General features: G+C 43.0%; 1 protein-coding gene across 6 annotated transcripts in view; it reads left to right on the forward strand.

The window, feature by feature from the left end:
- Positions 1 to 22,425, forward strand: part of SMOC1 (SPARC related modular calcium binding 1) — a 192,047-nt gene that overhangs the window by 85,518 nt on the left and 84,104 nt on the right. For all 6 annotated transcript variants that reach the window (XM_050953555.1, XM_050953557.1, XM_050953556.1 and 3 more), the window contains exons 4-5: positions 13,378 to 13,477; positions 20,511 to 20,558. In XM_050953555.1, coding sequence (XP_050809512.1) covers positions 13,378 to 13,477; positions 20,511 to 20,558 — 148 coding nt within the window. The remainder of the gene's footprint in view (positions 1 to 13,377; positions 13,478 to 20,510; positions 20,559 to 22,425) is intronic.

Raw genomic sequence — 22,425 nt, forward strand, 5'->3', positions numbered from 1 at the left:
AAATCCTAGATCATATGGCGGTGAATGGTGGTGGGATTTCCAATGTTGTCTTCCGGTAGGTGATGAAGGAACAGGCCCATCCAGTAATGGTGCCTCGAGTATCCAAATATGGGATAATCTCCTCTTGCTAGACCTGAGTGTGCTAGAATTGCAGATTGTCTAAAAGGCAAAAGGGAAATGCCTCTATTTAAGAAGCCAGCTTGGGAAAGTGCCAGCTTGGGAAAGCACCTGCTTCTTACTACTTAAAGCTTGACAACCTCCAGGCTTATGTGAAATGAGTTTGGTAATGACTCATTCACATTTTCAAAGAGTGACCTTCCCAAATGGTTGAGCAGGGAGTATTGCTACCAACTCCCATTGCTATTCCAAACAATTGCCCTTAACCAGAGGGAAGGCTGCCATAGTGTGGATTTTCAGAGAAAGAGTGGCTTGGGGAGACTCCAAGGGTAAAAGAGATTTAGTCTTGATGCTCAGCTCTCTTGCATGCCAGTGCCTGGAGTGGTTGTTGCAATGGCCACTCATTGGAGCTGTCGCGCACTAGTGACTAGGGATGTAAAAGGGAGTCATGTGCAGTTTCCTCCCAAAGTTGGGTAAATGGGAGAGGGGAATAGTCTATTGGACTTGGCACAGGGCTCTAAGCCAGCCATTGGAGGCTCTAATCCTGTTTTTTTGACCTTGCCCAAGTTGCACAACCCCTCTGCATTAGTTTCCTCATGGGTAAAATTGGGATAGAATATCCCTGCTACATAGTGAATTACTCCTCAAATCCCTATGTGTAAAATGCTTCTGTACATGAAAAGTCTAAGTACTATTTAATGTTGGCTTCAAAATGATGAGATGGAGAGTTTGGGGACCAGTTCAAACAATCTGGGATGCCTTGGGGAAGGGGAAAGAGAGGAGTCTCCTTGCAACCTCTACTCCCCTCCCCCACCACAAGTATGTTTAAGGATATCATCAAAAGTTAGTTTTTCCCCCCTAACTTTATTTTTCCCCCATCTCACCTGCCTCTATGTCTGTTGCATTTTTCTACCTTAAAGTGGGTGCAGTCTTATTCATCCTGCCAACTTCCTGGTGTCAAGTATAATTCCCAAATCTGGACCTTAGCGTCCAGGATATGGGTACTAGCATAAAGTCCTCTAAGCTTAATTACCAGCTTAGATCTGATAGGCTGCCACCAATCAGAACTTAGAGTAGAGCACCTGATAGACTCTGGTCTCCCCCAAAAACCTTCCCTGGGGGTCCCAAGACCCAAATTCCTTGAGTCTCACAACAAAGGGAAATAAACCATTCCCTTCCCCCTCCCTTCTCCCTCCCAGCTCCTTCCCGCCCTGGGAACACTAGGAGATCGCCTGATTCAACTTCTTGAATCACCACACTGAGAGGAGTGTTACCTTCCCCCTCCCTTCTTCCCCCTCACCCAGAGACCATACAGATTCAAGCTGCGTGAATCTAACAAAAGAGAAAAATTCTTCTCCCCACCAATTTCCTGGTGAGTACAGACACAATTCCCTTGAACCTTAACTAGGAGAAAAAAATCAAACAGATCTTAAAAAGCAAAACTTTTAATAAAAAAGAAAGAAAAAGTAAAAGGTTTATCTCTGCACTTTAGATGGTAAAAAGTTACAGGGTCTTTCAACTTATAAACAATAGAAAGAAACTTTCTCCAGCAGAAACACAATTTAAGCTACTTCCAGCAAGTACACCTCTGCAAATAAGAAAACAATTAAAAGACTATAACCACCTTTTTTCTTACTCACAATTCTGAATAGATAAGAGACTGTAGCAGGGAGATTGCCAGAAACCTGGTTGCACCTCTAGTCCCGTCCAGGACCCAGAGAGAACAAAGCCAAACCCCAAACCCACAAACAAAGGCTTCCCTCCACGAGATTTGAAAGTATCTTGTCTCCTGATTGGTCCTCTGGTCAAGTGTTTGCAGGTCACTGTTTGTTAACCCTTTATAAGTGAAAGAGACATTAACCCTTAGCTATCTGTTTATGACACCTGGCATGAATGTTTTATTTTTTTATTTTTTCATCCTCTTTTCCTGAACAGTTTGCAGAGGCAACTTCCTATTTGTGTGTGTGCCTTATTTCTGGGAAAGGTAGGAAATGGTGGATGGGGGGTGAAATGGAGGTGTTTCTTCCCATCTCATCACTCTTGCCGACAATCATTAAGATTTGGTCTTGTGCAGAGGTATGTGGATTATATTGATGTTGGTGTGGGACATAGCTATGTTTAGGGAACATAGCATAGTGGGCTAATTAAATGGGCCATGGTGAAGTCTGTTTGCATGTTCCCCTTGCCCCCCCACCGCCGCTTTTTTTTTTTTTCCTGGAGCTGAATTTCAGCATGTCCCCCATAAATTGTGCTTCAACATCTAGAGATTAAAATGTCAGAGGATGGGATGGAATTTCTGACCTAACTACTGGAATTAGAGACCTAGTGATGGTTTTGTTAAGTATGTTGGTGATGGTAGCTGGGTGAGCTGCTTCAGCATTCATTGTACAGCACTTGGTCCCAAACATAAGAATGGCCATACTGGGACAGACCAATGGTCTGGCTAGTCCAGTATCCTGTCTTCCAACAGTGACCAATGCCAGATGTTTCAGAGGGAATGAACAGAACAGGACAATTACTCAGTGATCTGTCTCCTTTGGTCCACTCCCAGCTTCTGGCAGCTGGAGGCTTAGGACACCAAGAGCATGGGGTTGGATCCCTGTCCCTGACCATCTTGGCTAATAGACATTGATGGACCTATCCTTCATGAACTTACCTAATTCTTTTTTGAACCCAGTTAAACTTTGGCCTTCACAACATTCCCTGGCAACGAGTTCCACAGGATGACTTAATTGTGTGAAGAAGTACTTCCTTATGTTTGTTTTAAATCTGCTGTTAATTTCTTTGGATGACCCCTGGTTCTCGTGTTGTGTGAAGGGGTAAGTAACACTGCCTTATTCACTTTCTCCACACCATTCATGATTTTTATAGACCTCTAGCATATCCTGCTTTAGTAGTTTCTTTTCCAAGCTGAGCAGTCCCAGTCTTTTTAATCTCTCCTCACATGGAAGCTGTTCCATCCCCGTACTCATTTTTGTTGCCCTTTTCTGTATCTTTCTCATTTGCAGCATTGCTCTTTCCATTTGTTTTTTGTTTTTTTGTTTTTTGGAGATAGAACGACCAGAACTGCACGCCATATTCAAGGTGTGAGTGTACCATGGATTTATATACTGGGATTATATTTACTGCCATCTCGTGTATCCCTTTCCTAATGGTTTCTAACCTTGTTAACTCTTTTGACTGCTGCTGCACATTGAACAGATGTTTTCAGAGAACTATCCACAATGACTCAAAGATCTTTCTTGAATGGTAACAGCTAACTTAGACTCCATTTTATATGTAGAGTTGGGATTGTTTTCCCCTGTGCATCACCCTGGAGGGGTAGCTCAGTGGTTTGAGCATTGGCCTGCTTAAACCCAGGGTTGTGAGTTCAATCCTTGAGGGGGCCATTTAGGGATCTGGGGCAAAAATCTGTCTGGGGATCAGTCCTGCTTTGAGCAGGGGGTTGGACTAGATGACCTCCTGAAGTCCCTTCCATCCCAGATATTCTATGATTCTATTTATCAACGTTGAATTTCATCTGCCATTTTGTTGCCTGGTCACCCAGTTTTGTGAGATCCTTTTAACTCTTCAGTCTGCTTTGGACTTACAAAACTACTCAAGATATAGTAGTTATCATCTGCAAATTACACCATCTCATTGTTTTCCCCTTTTCCCAGATCACTTATGAAAATGTTGAACAGCACTTGTCTCAGTACAGATCCCTGAAGGACACCACTATTTACCTCTCTTGGTTCTGAAAACTGACCACTTATTCCTACCTTTTTGTTTCCTGTCTTTTATCCAGTTACTGATCCAGGAGAAGGCCTTCCCTCTTATTCCATGATTGCTTACTTTGCTTAAGAGCCTTTGGTGAGGGAGGTTGTCAAAAGCTTCCTGAAAATCCAAGTATGCTACATCCACTGGATCACCCTTGTCCACATGTTTGTTGACCCTTTCAAATAATTCTAGTAGATTGGCGAGGCATGATTTCCTCTTACAAAAGCCATTTTGACTCTTCCCCAACAAATCATTCATTAATTTGTCTGATAATTCTGTTCTTTATTATAGCTTCAGCCAATTTGCCTGGTACTGAAGTTAGGCTTACCAGCCTGTAATTACCAGGATTGCTTCTGGAGCAATTTTTATAAATTGGCATCACATTAGCTATTCTCCAGTCATCTAGTACAGAAGCTGATTTAAGTGGTAGTTTATATACCACACTTTAATAGTTCTGCATTTTCATATTTAAATTCTTCAGAACTTTTGGGCGAATATCATCTGGTCCTGATGATTTATTACTGTTTGCTTAATCAATTTATTCCAAAACTGCTTCTACTGAGACCTCAATCTGGAACAGTTCCTCAGATTTGTAACCTAACAAGAATAACTCAGGTATGAGACTGTCCCGCACATTCTCTGCAGTGAAGACAGATGCAAAGAATTCATTGAGCTTCTCAGCAATGGTCTTATCTTCCTGGAGTGCTCTTTCACCGCCTTAATCATCCAGTGGCCCAACTGACTGTCTAGCAGGATTCCTGCCTCTGATGTACTTGGTATTTTCTCCTCTACAAGGATGTTAAGTGTAATACGGTATTGTCACTATTACTGGGTGGTTCAGCTATATTCAGATGCTATGCTCCACTTAGATTAAATCAGGAATTCCCTCTCCTCTTGAGGGTTCCAGGAGTAGCTGCTCTAAGAAGCAGTCATTAATGGTGTCTAGAAACTCTCTTGGTATCCCATCCTGAGGTGACCTACACCTAGTCTCCCTAACATCTTCAGCCATGAAGGCTGCAATAAAGAATTTTAGTTTCTCCGCAATGACTTTATCATCTTTAAGCGCTCCTTTTGTATCTCAGTCATCCAGGGGCCCCACTGGTTGCTTAGCAGGCTTCCTACTTCTGATGTACTTAAAAAACATTTTGTTATTACCTTTTGAGTTTTCGGCTAGCCGTTCTTCAAACTCCTCTTTGGCTTTTCTTAATTACATTTTTACACTTAATTTGGCAGTGTTTATGCTTCTTTCTATTTACCTCACTAGGATTTGACTTCCACTTTTTAAAAGATGCCTTTTTATCTCTTACTGCTTCTTTTACATGGTTGTTAAGCCGTGGTGGCTCTTTCTTTTTTTTAGTTCTTCTACTGTGTTTCTTAATTTGGGGTATACATTTAAGTTGGGCCTCTATTATGGTGTCTTTTTTTAAAAAGCATCCATGCAGCTTGCAGGGTTTTCACTTTAGTCGCTGTACCTTTAATTTTTGTTTAACTAACCCCCTCATTTTTGCATAGTTCCCCTTTTTGAAATTAAATGCCACAGTGTTGGGCTGTTGAGATGTTCTTCCCACCACAATGATGTTAAATGTTGTTATATTATGGTCAGTATTTCCAAGCAGTCCTGTTAGATCCCTTCTTTTAAAATAAACCTGCTGATGGCTTGTCCTCACACATTGAAGGAATACCTGGGAGTTCATCTGCACCTCAGCTGTATTTTCAAAGTTCATTCTTACTCCAAACAGGATAACCCCTGCTGGTATCCTGCCCCTGCAATCTTCTGATTAGCACTTTGCTCAGACTGTAAATGGGGGTCCATTGTGAACAATAAAATACTCAATTTGCATATGACCAGCCAGAGTGAAAGAAATCTCTCTTCTCCCATGCCTTCCAGGGAGATGTGACTCACCTTTTGGTGACTTGCTTTAACTCACAGATCTAGATAACACTTTTTAGTATATATACATAACTCTTCACATGTTCCTATAGACCTCTCACAATGATTATGATGGTTAGTGTGACTTTGTCACATAAGTGTCTAATGAAAGCCTTTCTCTGGCAGACTAGTAGATAAATGCCAGAACCAGGGGATCTCTAACTCTGATGTACCCTTGTGCCCCCTGGCATCAAGAGGTCCTTCGGTTGCAGTGATGTTATGTAATACAAGGGTATATTGGTAGAGCTGCAGGAGGGACCCAGGATTGAAATTAAAATAGTAGAGGCTGCCGTAGACCAGGATTGAGCTGCTTTTTCAGAGTTATGTGAAGGAAGATCACACACAGGGTACAACTGCTCTGTCCCTTGCTTGCTTAAGCCATTGCTATATTTTCCTACTTCTCCAAAGTCCTGGGCTAGTGCTCTAGCCACTGAGCGATCCTCCTTACTCATGTGTGAGATAAGTGTGGTTTGCTGGGAAGGAGGCAATTGAGACCAAAAGTGTGATTTCTTCTGTTGTTCCCTGAAGCACTATTACAAGGAGGACAGAGTGGGCTCAGATGACTTGCATTCATTACTGTTGCCACAAAGAGCTTCAGAAAACCCTTCTCTGATGTTTTGGGCTCATCTTTCAGATAAAAACCATTTGTTTCCTCTCCAGAGTCCAGGGCATTACAACATGAGGTGAATGAACCCACCTTAACATTGAGGTTCAGTCACAAGCTATCCAGATTTTTGGACATGTGTCTGAGAGCAATCTGAAAGTTGAGTGCTTCCAGAGAGCCCAGAAATACCACAGGAACAGTCTCTCATAGCATTTCAGTACTTAAGGTCCTGGGCCCATTTGGAACCCAAAATGCAGAGAGACTAAAAATGGAAAATGAGTGGTCAGGAAAGTGGAAAATTCATCTGAAACTCAAAAATTAACTAAGGTCATTCTAGCTCTTAGTTCTAATTGGTTCACCCATCTCTAATCACAAGGGAAGGTGTAACACACAAGGTCAGAAAGCAGAGTTGCTTTGAACAAAACCAATGTCTATCCCTTTTTCCTCCCGGGATCCAGTTAGACTCGGTGGTAATCAGGAGGGCATCAGGTAGTGCCTCTCCTCTACTTGCCTGCTGTGATCAAGAAAAGTCCACACTACCACCATTTCAATCCTTCCATATGGGTAAATTATTTCCCATCACAATAATTGTCAACACTTAACCCAGTGTAGTACAACCAGGCTGATGAAAAGTAAGTTTTATTCACAACACAATGTTTGATTTGATTTAATTGCATGTAATTGAGAATTAATTCATGTTGGGCAAAGTTGTAGGTTACTTTAAAATGGTTTCTATTTCCAGTGTGGTAGTGGTGGTGTCTTTTTTTTGTTTGGTGGTAATTCCTTTTCAAGCTGCATTGAACCTGTTGTGATCTGATCTTCCTAAATAACACAGACTGTATTGGGTAATCTGTACTGCTTTGCTTCTTAGTGCCATAGGGCTTGTTGCCATGGGCTCAGGGAGAATTATATTCTTCATAGTTTTCCCCAAGCAGGTTTTCAGAAAAGGTGGTTGAGGTTTAAACAAAATCAATTACAGACAAACTAAAGTGAGTGTTACTAATCACATTGCTGCTTTGAGTGCATGGCTTGGTGTGGCTTTTCATGGCATGTCTTGTTTTGTCCCTTCTGTGTCCACTGTCAAAGTTGGACCCCGTTACTTGGCAAGCTGGCAATCCCAGAAAAGCAGCATTTTTTTTCAGTGCATTACTTTACTTGGAATTTCTCCATTCCAAGAAGCAACTGCTGGCACAGTGGTCTATCAGCCCTACAGTGGTACAGAGTGTGCTCTTAAATCTAGTGCTTCACTTATGCTTTTCTTAAGGTGACCTGAGGGTTGGGAGTTAAGCTGATACTGATTGAGCAAAAGACATTCCTGACATGTTCAGCAAGCTCACATTTTAACATCATCCTATAGAAGGCTGATTTGATAAAACACTGTTTTATACCAGGGGTTCCCACACAGTAACTTTATTCCTTACCAAACTAGCCATTCAGACAGGACTTCTGCATATTGCTTGTTCCTTAAAAGGGTGTTGTATTAGAAAAAGGGGGTGCCATCTCTCTGATTCCTTTTCCCTAGGGATATCAAAATATTGGAGCCCCATTCTGCAAGATACTGATCAACTCATGCAACGTACTGAATGAGTATCATCTGCTTCCAATGACTTCTGTGGGAGCAAAGAATGTTCAGCACCTCACAGGGACTGAGCCCTAATTTTGTAGCATTTCTTATTGATTGCTTCTTTAGAATCCCCAACAGTAGAGCATCCCACACTCAAGAGGAGTTTCCTGAAGCAAACCAAAGACTATAGATTTCACTGTGGTCACATGTTGAGTATTCCTTACTTCTGTTTGGTATGCATTGTGTCAGAAAGATTGCAGTGGTTTTGTTACCAGTGAGAGGTGTTGTGGCTTCAAAAAGGATGTTGGAAAAATCTGAAGAGGATGTGGAAAAGAGCTACAAGAATGATTTGAAGTCTGGAAAAACATGTTGTGATGGGTTCTCCTCCCCCACCTCCGGGTGCCACCTATAACTAGGGTACCACTGAGCCCACCTGACCCACTAACTTGGGCTCCCTTTACACTATACTGCTGTGACAGGCTCTCAAGTCTCCTCTAGCACACACAGAGGTAGGGACACACTCAGCTGCAGCTTCACACAGATGCTGAGATCAACTCTGAATGGGAAGACCCCGCTAAGGAACTGCCTAGTTACTTAAGTGCACACCCCCCTTTGAAGGGTAAACCCAAAATTTATATCCTCTTGCACTGTGCAGGGAACTGTACAGTGTAAGCTCATGAAATTCGCCCCCTCTCTCAGTGTGGAGGAATATATGCAACAGCTTTGTGTCCTCAGTTAGGATTTCCATACACTGGTTTTTAGACACAATAAAAACACATTAACTACAAAAGAGAGATTTTAAGCGATAAGGTATAGCAAACAGATCAAAGCAGATTACCTAGCAAATAAAACAAATGCAAGCGAAGTGTAATATACCAAAGAAATTGGATATATGTAGCAAATTCTCATCCTAAATGTGTTTAGGCAGATTGCAGAGATTCTTGAAGGCAAGCTGCACTTGCTTGCGGATTAAAACTCCAGGTATTCCTTTCACAGGCTAGGAATCCCTCTAGCCTGGGTTCAACCCTTCTCCCACAGTTCAGTTGTTGTTGTTTCTCAGGTGTTTCCCTGACCAAAGGAGACGCTTGGAATCAGTGAAGAAGAACCATGATGATGTCACTCCCCTGCCTTAAATAGCTTTTTCATATGGCTGGAATCCTTTGTCTCCCAGTTTTAGTTCTCGCCCCTTTCAATGGAAAAACACTGGTATTCTATGATGGAGTCCAGTACCAGGGGACTTGGTCACATGTCTGTGTAGGGCCATAGCAGCCATGACTTGGAGGCTGTTTGTAGCATCCTCAGGAAAGCTCCCCAGTGGGAGATAAGCATTTTATTAGACCTATTGTTCTTTCTAATGGCCCTTCCCAGCCAACCATCTTGACTGATTGCATTCTGTCTAGTGGGCATTCCCCAGGTATGAACACATTTGAAATAGATGCATAGATAATATTTTCTAACTTCAGATACCAAAATGATATATGCATACAAATAGGATAATCCTATTCAGTGAATTATAACCTTTTCAATGATATCTTACATGACTTAACTTGTATAAAATACATGTTATGCCATAATCATATCATATATATAATATTACTATGAAGAATATGGGGGTAGTGTGTCACATGCCTCCTAGTGAAAGATTTGAGTTCAATGTATTCAGTTCACCCAAGAGAAGGAAAAAAGGTGATTTTGGTATCTGTCTTCAAGTACCTACATGGGGGAGGATTTCTAATGATAGGTAGCTCTCTAAACTAACAGAAAAAGGCATAATGAGATCCAGTGATGGGAAGCTGAAGCTAGATAATATTCAGACCAGAAATCAGGTGCAAGGTTTTTAAAGTGAGTATTTAACAATTGGCAGCACTTACCTAGGATGTGGTGGATTTTCCATCACTCGAAGGCTTTAAATAGAGACTGGATGCCTTTCTAAAAGGAATGCTATAGCTCAAACAGAAGTTATGGTCTTGATGCAGAAATTTTTGGATGAGACCTGCATTATACAAGAGGTTTGACTAGATCTAATGCTCCTTTCTGGCCTTAGTAATCCATGAATCACTGTAGACCATCTTTATAGCTGGTTTTACAGTATCTGTTAGCTGCATCTGAATAAAACTGGAACTGGCACCATGTGTGTGTGCAGGCATGTACACCACATGTATAGAGTAGCTCCACTCTGCAATGTGCTCTGAAGACTGCAATTGTTTTCTTTTCATGTGGAAATGTTGTTCTGAATGTAAAAGGAATGTTTCTCTTGCCTCTGTTTCCCTCCCCCCACTTCTCTTTTATTATTGAATGAGCCAGGAAATGTTTGTTTTTTGTTTCTAATCTGCTATTGGATATGAAGCAGTTATCAAACACCCTTTCTGAACAGCAGTCACTGTGTCCTCTGAACATTGTTGTGTGTTTGTTTTTTAGTTCAATGTTGCTCTGAGCTGTTCCAACTCCACATCAGGCACCCTAGTGCTTCTTTATAAGAAACTTCTGTTTTCCCTAACTCAAAAGACTGGTTGAAGCTAACCCAAAACTACAGTTCAGCCCCCTAATATCTACTTCACACATGCACATGTGACTAACTCCTCTCCTATTTCCAGTTTATCTTGTGGCAAACAACCCCTTGATTCTCTTTTGTCAAATCCATTGTGAAGGGGTGATCCAGCCAGCTTGTTAAAAGATTTTTAGAATGGTTCAGAATCTCATTCTGGCAACTCCAGTGTGGTATTGAAGAGATCCCAACAATAGTTTCATTCTCTGGACAAGAATTAAGAGGCAGAGGAGCCTGCCAGTGACTACAGTTTTAATGTTTTCATATTCTAATGAATTTGACAAGGGCAGGAATTTATTCATGGGGCCAGTGGCTGGAGTGTTAGCTTCTGTTTGATTTCACACATTGTACTGGGCGGGGGTAGGGTGGAGGATAGAGGGAGCTACTGTAGCAATTTTTAATTAATGTGGGTAACAGCGATAAAGCAATTTTTGTTGGGTGCATCCTTCCTGCTTTTCATTCTTCAATCAAGGCATAATGGAGATGGCATATCCCTTACTCCTGAAGAATAGAAATTGCGTCCTCTTGCCTAATTACTAAGTCAGGTAGGAGCAGGCTTCCTTTTTTAAAGTTAATTTGTAGTACATAGCATAGTTCTGAAAATCTGTAAACTCCTTGTTGGGTTCAATCTCTTTCCCCCCCTCAGTCATTCATATCATCATATCTGCTTGGGCTTTATAACTTAAAATGTTCAGCTGTCAGCCAGATAGATTCACTGTGGGTTCTGAAAGTCCAGCTGTATCTTTGACTCCTACGTCTTCACCAGTAATGAATATTCTGGCTGGAACTTAACTAACAATTTTGTTGACAATGCATGAGACATAACAGGATCCATTGCTGTCCCCAATAACTGTTGATTTTCAAGGCTGAAGGGAGCTGAACTTAAAATGTTTCCAATAAAAGTGGATGATACTGAACATTTATAGGAAAATAACACCCAAATTCGATTCTGCATTTCCACAAGAAGCCGATCTGTGGCATAAGGTCAGTCTTTTTCTGGAAAACTTTTTATTAAGGCAAAGTTACCATAATATGTTAATACTTTTTCTGACTGACCATGTTGTGTAGTCTGGCCATTGTGATTCACCCATAACTATCCCTCACCCTGCACAAAGTTGTGGATTGGATTTAAATAAGCATAAAAAATTCAGATACCAATTAGAAAGTGCACAACTGTTTGGAAAGCACCAAGAACTCTCAAAATTCCTGAGATGCAGGAGCTAGGTAAACATTTCTAACCATCACCTGGTTTGATGAGGGGGGGGGGGCGGGCGAAAGCTGACCTTTTCCAATTACCTGCTATTAGAAATGGTGCTAGACCATCTACTTTCCTACCTCCCTATAAATACTGAACATAGAAATATAAGGTGAGAATGAGATGGGTTACATTCCTCCAGGCTCATAATTGCACTCTTTGGGTGCTGGACCACCATTGTTCTGACTCCTAAACATTCTGTGGTCAAGTCTAGTGTCCTGAACTTTAATCTCCCAACGTTGTGGTTTAGGTAAGCTTGAGGTTTCTAAAAGGTCTCTGTTCTCAATTTCCTGGGCAGTTGCCTGAGCCCCATGTGTGAGGGGGTTAAAAGAGGCATGGATGAGCCCAATATCAACTAGTGTGAGCCATGGATCATGGCACATAGTCTCAGTGCAGCAGCAGGAAGCTATCCAGGGTGCAATGATGGAGAAGCAATGTGATGCAGTGTTGCCAACCCTTGAGATTTTTATCATGCATCTCATGATGTATAGTGGTGTACTTCAAGCCCTGGCTCCTGGAGATGTGATTACATGAGGCTTTCAGCTTGCTTTTTTAACGAAAGTTTCCAGCCCTCATGATTGTGGAGGAAAGCTTGAAAATGAGACCCCAGGGTCTCTCAAACTCAAACAGAAAGCAAAGAAATGAACCTCAAATTTTTTGTGACAAGGGTTGGGGAAGCTTTTATTGAACCAGCATGCAATTGAGAGGGATAGTACAAACACCAGTCATATCAGTTTATATGTATGGATAATGGTAAGTAAAATGATGGCATGAATAAATATGAACCAAAGGAAGGGACAGAGTGAGGTGTAATGATACACACCATAGATAAAATGTAAAAGAGACTGCTAAGGGGAGATATGATTGAGGTCTAAAATCATGACAGGTGTAGAGAAAGTAGGTAAGGAAGTGTTCACTACTACTCATAACACAAGAACTAAGGGTCACCAAATGAAATTAATAGGGAGCAGATTTAAAACAAAGTATTTCTTCAAATAAAGCACAGTCAACCTGTGGAACTCCTTGCCAGTGGATGTTGTGAAGGCCAAGACCATAACTGGGTTCAAAAAAGAACTAGATAAATTCATGAAGGATAGGTCCATCAATGGCTATTAGCCAGGATGGGCAGGAATGGTGTCCCTGGCCTCTGTTTGCCAGAAGCTGGGAATGAGCAACAGGGGATGGATTACCTGTTCTCTTCGTTCCCTCTAGGGCACCTGGCACGGGCCACTGTTGGAAGACAGGATGCTTGGCTAGATGGACCTTTGGTCTGACCCACTAGGGCCATTCTTATGTTTTCAGAGGAGATTCTGTCAGTTGCTTCAAGTCCTGATCTGCAGACTGGCTAACGGGTTAGAATAAAGCAGAACCTTTCTTTAGCCAAACATAAAGTACCACCATTGTCCAAACCAGTGTCTACCAAAACTGAAAAAGCATTTTTTATTCACAATCTTCCATGCTGAAAGGATGGGCCTCCCAAGCTGAGGTTCACTTTGAAGATGCTGGGTAAGCAAGGATGCACAAGAGCTAAGGTTCGGAAGGCATTGTGGAGGATACTTTGAGAAATGAAGTGTCAGTTATTGCTCTTTCCTTTCCTGAACAGGTGCAATGCCATACCTACACTGGATACTGTTGGTGTGTCACTCCCGATGGCAAACCCATCAGTGGCTCTTCTGTGCAGAATAAAACTCCTGTATGTTCAGGTACTGTGGTGTGGGATTAAATAAGCATTTATTTGATGATTTAAAATATTGGTGGAAGAGAAAGGGAGGGGGAGGGGAGGGGGAGCTGTTCTGTTCCTAGTGCCACTAGTTCAGTATTTGTGAGTGACTTTACCAACTTGCCAAACTTAAGTTGCAGCTGTGCCCACTACTCCCAATCAGTTGTGTGCACCCTAGCCATATGGCAGCTTGTGTTCCCAATCTCTCTCTCATGGTAGTGGCAGCTCCATGGTTGATTGGAGTGCAGACTTGCAGTGAAAGACTTACAGAAGATAGTTAAGGTAGGGAAGTGAAACCGCAGCCTGGAATAGAGGGATGGGGCTATTTTTTACTAAACTGTACTTCAGAGGATTTATGGGCATGTTTAAAGAATGGGACAATACAAGTTTAACTATGGTAGACATGGTAAGTTCTTTGTGGGAATTAAAGCTCAGCTACTATTCAGTTCATGCAGAAGGACAAGATAAAGTTAGAGCCTCTCTCTCTCGAGTTTCTCCATTGCCTCCTAACACAATAGACACAACTTTCAAGTGAACTACTTTCACTCCTCCAGTTTACTGACATCCTGACCCCTTTCAGTGTACATGGCTGCTATTCCAGTTCCGTGCAAGAGAGGGCTGCTAGATGTCAAGGTTTAGCACTTCTCTTACTCCAAGGGAAAAAAAAGTGAGTGGCTTGCAGCAATGCCTGGAAACACTATAAAACGAGCTTCGTTCCAGCTATTCAAAGTGCCATTGGCTCGACCCTTGTCTCTGGAGAGATGATCCCTCTAGAGGTGGGGTGTCTTGGAGTGGCAGTGAATGTCCAGCAGAATGTCCAGTGTGTGAGTATACACAGGTGATGGTGGAGTCTGGAGAAGATGGAGGAGAGAATTTCCTGCCCATGCCACTGAACTAGTGCTACTCTCCTTTGTATCATGGCTATACTATTGAAAGCTGGCAAACTGGGTGATTTAATGGCATCAAACTCCAACCATTGGGTCAAATGTGAGATAACTAGAGAGAGAGCACGAAGGCAGCAGTTCTATTAGTTTGCTGCTGTTAGAATGCTCGGGAGACCGTGCTCCAGTTTCTGCTATTGGTTACTGTAGCTAGGCGGCGCACTGTAGGGTGAGAATCTTGTACTTGAACACACAGAATTTTAATCTTTTATATATTAAAACTGATAGCAGACCCTCTAAAGCCAAATACTTAAAAAAAAAAAGATTTTTGGAGGCTGATAGGGTGACTTGATGGGGTTGTACATACCCATTTGTCCTTCGTTTTTCCTGTCCTAATCTCTGGCTCCATGAGCTGGCAGGTAGCATATACAGCACCCTGGGGTGGGTGGATGGGTGACTGCTTTGTGTAGCTCATTAGCACCCAACTCTGATTTTGAAAAATGTTGAGTCCCCATGACATCTCACTAAAAAGTGGATTTGGAAATACTGTTTATGATCCATGTTGTGCTATGTTCAGAAGTGACCTATATAAACTCTTCCTACATCTATGGACTTGTGCCTGTTGATATGCACACCCAAGGTGTTTATCTTGAATGTATTCTTCACACTCACCTTGTTGTTTGTCCCTTATTCAGAATAGAACAGAAGTTTAAACAATTTTTTTTCTTCTCTTATTTGGTGTGATGTCAACAGATGGCGTATGGTAATGAGGGAGCTCGGTGCATCATGCTATAAAATTGGGGAGGTCACATTTTTTCCCAACCAGGAGTTACACAGATACCTGGCTAAGAATGCTGTAACTTGAGATACTAGATGTTTCACAGGCATGTTGTTTTCACACTTGGTGGGAGATTATAAGTTTTGAATGATCTTCTCTAGAAAATAGAATGCTACAGCAAATTGGCTTGCCTCAGAATATGATCTTCCTTTACATTTTTACTGTATAATTTGGTAGATTGGGTCTTTCTGATAGTGTTTTTTCCCCCTCTTATAAGATTCACTTTGTTGTCACCAGGAAACTTGGTCTGTTTTTTGTAGGACGCTTAAGTCCCTAGACCCTGTTGTATTTGTGTTTCCCACTGCTAATTCTAGAACAGCAGATTACTGACAAATTTATTCGGGAGGATGGGAGTCTTCCTTAAGAAGAGCCCATACACTACTTAAGATCTGACCATGAGACTCATATAGGTCCTGTGCAAGCCCTTTGCTCTAGGATAAACTTTAAATATAGAACTCAGTTATTTTTTTTATTTTTATTTTTGGTCACACACACGGAAGCCAGTGAAAGAAAAACAGAAATGGCCAAGCTGCATATCTTCAGTTTGGCTATTGAAGGGGTTTAGGTACAGGGAGCACTCTGCTCTTGATTTGATCCTTTTGTATTTGAAAACAGAGCTTTTCCTTTTAACTTTCACACTTCTGAGAGAATTGCCCAAGTAGCCATTGTCTCTGATTACGTTGTTAATGTGAAATTGTTTGAGAGTGCCTCTTTATAAGGCAAGCTAAAGAAATAAATACAGGATGTTATCTTTCACATGAAGATTAGGTGGTGGGTTGTGTGGTGCTTTTTTTTGTTTGTTTTTGTTTTTTTTTTTAAACCCACCACTTTAAAATTAAATCCTTTCAGTAGTTCAGAGTCCTGTTTCCTCAATGATAGCTGGTGACATTCAGGGGTGGACTAAGACTGTCTGGGTAAATCCAGGCCCCATTTAGAGCTCTCCTCCCCAAACACACTGTCCCTGCTTACATTGTCTTTCCCAGCCACCTGACTCTTCCTCCCTGACACTTACAAATTGACTCATCCTCTCATATCCCCTGTTCACAGTGACTTACTAATCATGCCCCAAACCCCCTTGGATTTACTCATGGTTTCTTACTGACTTGCTGCTACATTAAGCCCCTTCAAATCACGGAGTCCAGATACTAAGGCCTTGTCTGCACTATGGAGTTTGGTCAATGCAAATTTAAGCCAACAATCAAAAAATGGTATAATTACATTATTTGTGCATGTTCACACAACACTCCTTCTGTTAGCAGAGTGCATCCACTCTTGGTGTTGACAGTGAGAGCTGTGTTCTGTGGGTAGCTGTCCCACTGTGCTACTCGCCACCTTCTGCAGCTAAGAGTTGTGGGAAGGCAGAATGGATCACAGTGCATCATGGGTGTGGGCTCAGTGTCCCATGATGCAGTTCTTTCCATCCCAGCATTTCATGGGCTTCTGACTGCATTTGGCAGCATTTTTCAACTCTGCACCCACCATCTCTGTCTGAAAGGTTGGATCCTCCATTGCTCTCTACTGTTGTGGTCACTGTTATGGACACATTGCAGCTGGTCATGCAGTATATCATGAGCTCCCAATCTGAACAGGAATCTGAGGTGCCTGGCCTGCTGTGTGCCTTGAAAAGAAATAGCCCTGGATTACTTTGGGCTTTCACAAAGCAGCTGAACATGGTGGACCATCACTTTTGGGCTTAGGAAACAAGCACTGAGTGATGAGATCGCATCATTATGCAGGTCTGGGATGGCAAGCAGTGGCTGCAGAACTTTCAGATGTGGAAAGCCACCTTCCTGGAACTGCGTGCAGAGTTTGCCCCAGCTCAACAGCGCAAGGATATCAAAATGAGAGCTGCCCTGTCAGAGAAGTACATGGCGTTCACTGTGTGGAAGTTGGCGACTCCAAATTCCAAACTGATTTGCAACTGACCAGTAGCAGTCAGGAAGTCGACCGTTAGGGCTGTGTTAATGCAAGGCAATTAATCACATCCTGCTACAAAGGGCTGTGACTCTTGGCAATGTGCATGAAATAGCAGATGGCTTTGCAGCAGTGGGATTCCCTACCACTGTAGCGGCAATGGATGGCATGCATATCCCAAATTCGGCCATAGACCATCTTGCGATGGAGTACATCAATAGAAAAGGGTACTTCTCTATGGTATTGCAGGTGCTTGTGGATCACCATGGCCATTTCAAGACCTCAGTGTGGGGTGGTCTGGGAAGATGCATGACGCACACATCTTAAGGAACACTGGCTTGCACAGAAAGCTCCAAGCAGGGCCTTCCTTTCCAGACCAGAAGATTCCAGTGGGGGATGTTGAAATGCTCATAGTGATTCTGGGAGACCCAGAGTACCCCTTATTCCCATGGCTCATGAAGCCTTACAAGGTAAACCTGGACAGCAGCAAGGAACAATTCAACAAAATCTGCCTTTGGCCGATTTAAAAGCATGCTGATGGTGCCTTTATGGTAGATTAGACCTCATTGAGGAAAACATTCCCATGGTCATAGCAGCCTGATGCGTGCTCCATAATATTTGTGAAGCTAAGGGTGAAAAGTTTTCCCAGGATGGAGCACGGAGGCAGATCATCTGTCTGCTGAATTTGAGAAGCCAGATACTAGGGCTGAGGGACACAATGGGGGGCTATTCGAATCAGGGAAACTCTGAGGCAATGTTTTGATAATGAAAGACACGTTGCTGGTGCTCTATATGGCACTTTGCCATGCTTTAACTTGATGTCTTGCATGAAAATTATGGTGATTCCTGACTAGGATTTGTAGTCAGCCAAATGATCAAACTGCTACTATTGGCAGCAACCACTGTGTGTAGAAGACAAAGGAAGATTGGTTATCTTTCAGAGTTTGTTTTTATTAAATACCAATTAACACACACAAGGCTTGTTGGGTGGAGTAGTGTAGGATCTCAGAACTGTGCATAAGTCCAGCTATCATTTTGGAAACTGTCTGAAGGTGTGGAGTGAACAGGGTACTGAGACAGTCCAGGAAGTTGCAGGGAGTGTGTGGGAGTAGTTTTTGGAGGGCACAGAAAGCAGTTTTTTGTATTGACTGCGAGGTGGGGAGGGAGGGAGAGAGGCAAGCATGCATGTGTTCTGCCTGGAATGTGATTAGGGACTTCAACATCTGTTTGCACCTCCATCACTTTTATCATCCACTCCTGGCCCTTTACAATTCACTCATCACTCTCCTTTCTGAACTGTCTTTCTATTTTAAATTTTTCCTTCAGAGTCTTTCCACTCCCTTGTGCTCTTTTCTGCCTCCGACCCCCACCTATGAGGATTGGAGGCGGCTCCTGGGCAGGGAGGAAGAGGGCTCCATGTGTTACCTCCAGGCACTGCCCCTGGCAGCTCCCATTGGCTGGGAACAGGGAATCGCGACCAATGGGAGCTTCGGGGGAGTTACCTGGAGGCGCGGCAAGGACAGCACACATGGAGCCCTCCGTCCCTCCTCTCACAGGGGCCGCAGCGCTTCTGGGATTGGCTTGGGGCTGGGGACAGGGACAGGGCAGGCATGCAGGGAGCCTGCCCTGGCCCTGGTGTGTGCTGCTGCCACCCTGGAGTTGCTTGAGGTGAGCGGTGCTGGGCCAGAGCCCAAACACCTCCTGCACACTCCCCCAACTCCCTGCCCTAACCCCCCTGCCTGCACCCCAGCCCCCTACCCTGAGCCCCCTTGTACACACCTCCTCTGCCCCAGTCCCTTGCTCTGAGTCCCTTCATACACCGCACCTCTCCTGCACCCCAACCCCCTGCCCCACATACAGTTTCTCCACCCAGATGTGGTCCTCGGCCCAAAAGGTTTGCCCACCTCTGTCCTAGAATAATGATCACTTTTTTTTTTTTGCAACAGTATTACACTGACTCATATTTAACTTGTGGTCCACTACGACCTCTTCATCCCTTTCCGCAGTGCTCCTTCCTAGGCAGTCATTTTCATCCTATTTACTTCAGACCATTTCTCCAGTTTGTCCAGATCATTTTGAATTTATAATCCTATCCTCCAAAGCACTTGCAACCCCTCTCAGTTTGGTATCGACCACAAACTTTGTGTACTCTGTATGCCATTATCTAAATCACTGATCAAGGTATTGAACAGAACCATACCCAGAACTGATCCCCGCAGAACCCCACTCATTATGCCCTTCCAAAAGAGGAAAAGAAGTCCTGACTCACCACGCCACTGGACAACCCTGCAGTGTGCTCTACATCATCCTCCAACTCAACCTTCTAGTCTAGAATTTCATCATTGAGGTTGAGTCTGCTGTTTGCCACCACCAGCCCCGCGAAAGTATCCACAGGGCTCTTGGCAGTAGAGGTGGGGTCACCACCAAGGAAGGTATCCAGTTTCTTATAGAAGCAGCAGATCTTCAGCACCAAAGCTATGGTTTGCTTCCCTTGCCTTCTAGTAGGCTTGTCTCAGCTCCTTTATCTTTATATGGCACTACTGCATGTTCTGTTCATAGCCCTTATCCCCCACACCATGAGAAATCTAACCATAGGTATCAAAATTCCTATGGCTGGAGCGGAGCTGGGACTGCACAGCTTCCTCCCCCTCAGAGCCAGTAGATCCAACAACTCAGTGGGAGATCTACTCCAAGCGGGAGAACATTTGCCCCATGGAACAGACATGGTCAGCTGGGAAGATGGGATGTGAACTGTCCACGCCAAGCAAACAGGAAGTGGAATTTCAAAAATTCCCAGGTCTTTAAAGGACAGGGGATGGGACAGATGCTTGTGTACCTGGGTGCAGGGCAGGGGAGTTCAAACTGCTGACCAGAGTGCTCAGGATGGGCATTGTGGGACACCTCCTGGAGGCAGTTTACGGTGACATAAATGAGCGTAGTGTCTACACTAACACTTTGTCGATATTAACTTTGCTGCAAAAAGCTCTACACCTCTTGTCAAGGTGGCTTTATTTTGCCAGCAAAGCAGGAGAGTTTTGTTGGCAGAAGGAACATTGTAGTGTGTACACCTCTGCTGTTTTGTCGACAAAACTATGTACTGTAGACAAGGCATAAGGATCACTTGTTTAATGTGACCCTGATTTGACCGCCTTAATGCATAAAACTGTTCCTTGTGCTGCCATAAGTGTTTGCCATGGACTCCTACAGTGGAGTCTTAGAGCCCTAGATGGGGTTGCTGGAAGTTTAAAAACAACCCCTGGGGATTAGGCTACTAAAGTATATTTTTGTGTGACTCTGTATGTGGTGTTTGGTTATGCTGCCTCTAAACAAACCATGTCTTGATATCTTTTGTTTTGTTTTGTTTTTGTTTCTCTACCTTTAAGGTTCAGTAACTGATAAGCCATCGAACCAGGGTAACTCGGGAAGGAAAGGTGAGTGAAGTTCTGTGCTTCAATAAAGTGTGTGTTGGATTAGGGTTGCCCAGCCAAACCTCTTGAGACCTGATAAAACTTCTGTTTTAAAACAAGCCCAAGAGAGAGGGTCTAACGCGTACTCCAAAACCTGTGGAATAAGATGGCATCAAGTCCAATACACTGCCCTCATGGGATAGAACTTTGCTTTTATGAGGAGAACAGGGTTTGTAGAGTCCCCTGGAGGGGCAACAGTTTCAGACTAACCTTCATTTGTTTGCTTTTGCTTTTATTATTGACACTTATTTATTAAGCTCACCCAGAAACAGATGCAGTCTAGTGGTGAGCGCTCAGGACTAGGAGCCACAAGTAATGATGTGATACTTGTGGCAAGTCACTTAAGGTGAGATTTTTTCAAAAGTGTCTGCCAGGTAAAACTTCCACTGAGTTCAGTGGAAGCAGATTTTGGCTGAATGTTTGTGAAAATGGTGCCCCATGCCCTTTGCTGCTACATGAATTCTTTTGTGGAAAGCATTAAACAGAAGACTTCTCTGCCACTCCTTCCTCCTCCAATAGCTCCCTTCTTTTCCACACCACATCCTCCCTGAGCTAAAGACTAGAAATGTCACCTACTCCTAAATTGTTATACCACATTCCTTGTCTTGTAAAACCAGTTTGAAAAATCTGAACAGGATAATAAATGCTGATGGGATGGGGTTTGGGGAACAGTAGATGTTAATGGGAAATCATTGAGTCCCATCCATCCCATACACCCCAGCCCCCAGTTCAGTGTCATCTTCTCAGTTTCTCCTTCAAGAAAATGGCTTGTGGTGTGGATGAAGGCCACTTCCTTGGAAAAAGCTCCTGCTATGATAGCTGAAGCAGCATTCTTATTTTTTTTCCTTTCTAAACCAATAACTTTTGATGCTTTGATTCCCAAGAAAATGCCTGCTTCAAGGAGGTTAAAAAGTCAGAGAAGATTTTTTTTTTCATGGAAGGCTGTCAAACTAGTCTCTAAAACCACTTAAAATGGTAGACATTAGCCTTTAAATTGTTGACCTCTATTTGACGAGATTTTGGAGAAAGGGGGACGTTTGTATTTTTAGTCAAATCAATATAAATTTCAAGAATGCATTTCTCCTCTCTCCATGTACATTCCACATCATATATTGCACATGTAGGGCATTTCTTAGCAAGATATTATGTGGCTCAGCTTGAGGCAGGGGAAAGAAGAAGTGCATGGAAAATATTTGGCTTTTCTCGATAAAATAACGCAGAATAACACTGGTCAACCTGCTTCTTATTTTAGGCAAAGACATATCTCTGTAAACCTGTAATTGTATTAAATCTGAAGCCCTGTATAATATGATATATTACTAATGTATGTTCAGGTGCCTTGTAAGTACAGGCAAATCAAGTTGCTGTTTGGGGCATGGATTATCATAGAACCCTTGGAAACTTGCAATTCTGTCCTCGTCTCATCTGCTGACCACAGGGCTAGAGTGTGAGGCAGTTTGTATCACTCTAATTTCCACTGGGCAGAAGAAGCAATGGGAAGAAGACCTGTGCTCTTTCTTCCCCTTTCATCCCATTATATAGCAACTTGGGGGCAGGAGGGAATGAGTGAGTAGGTACAGTAACTCCTCACTGAAAGTAGTCCCCTCCCAGTTAACGTTACTTCGTTGTTATCTTGCTGATCAGTTAGAGAACATGTTTGTTTAAAGTTGCGCAATGCGCCCTTATGTCATTTGGCAGCTGCCTGCTTTGTCCACTGCTTGCAGGAAGAGCGACCCATTGCAGCTAGCTGGTGGCGGCTTGGAACCAAGGTGGACCAGCATCCCACCATCGGCTCTCTGCTTCCCTAAATTCCCTGTGTGGAAGCTGCCCA

This window comes from Gopherus flavomarginatus, chromosome 5 (assembly GCF_025201925.1).
Source record: "Gopherus flavomarginatus isolate rGopFla2 chromosome 5, rGopFla2.mat.asm, whole genome shotgun sequence".
Classification (NCBI taxonomy): Eukaryota; Metazoa; Chordata; order Testudines; family Testudinidae; genus Gopherus; species Gopherus flavomarginatus.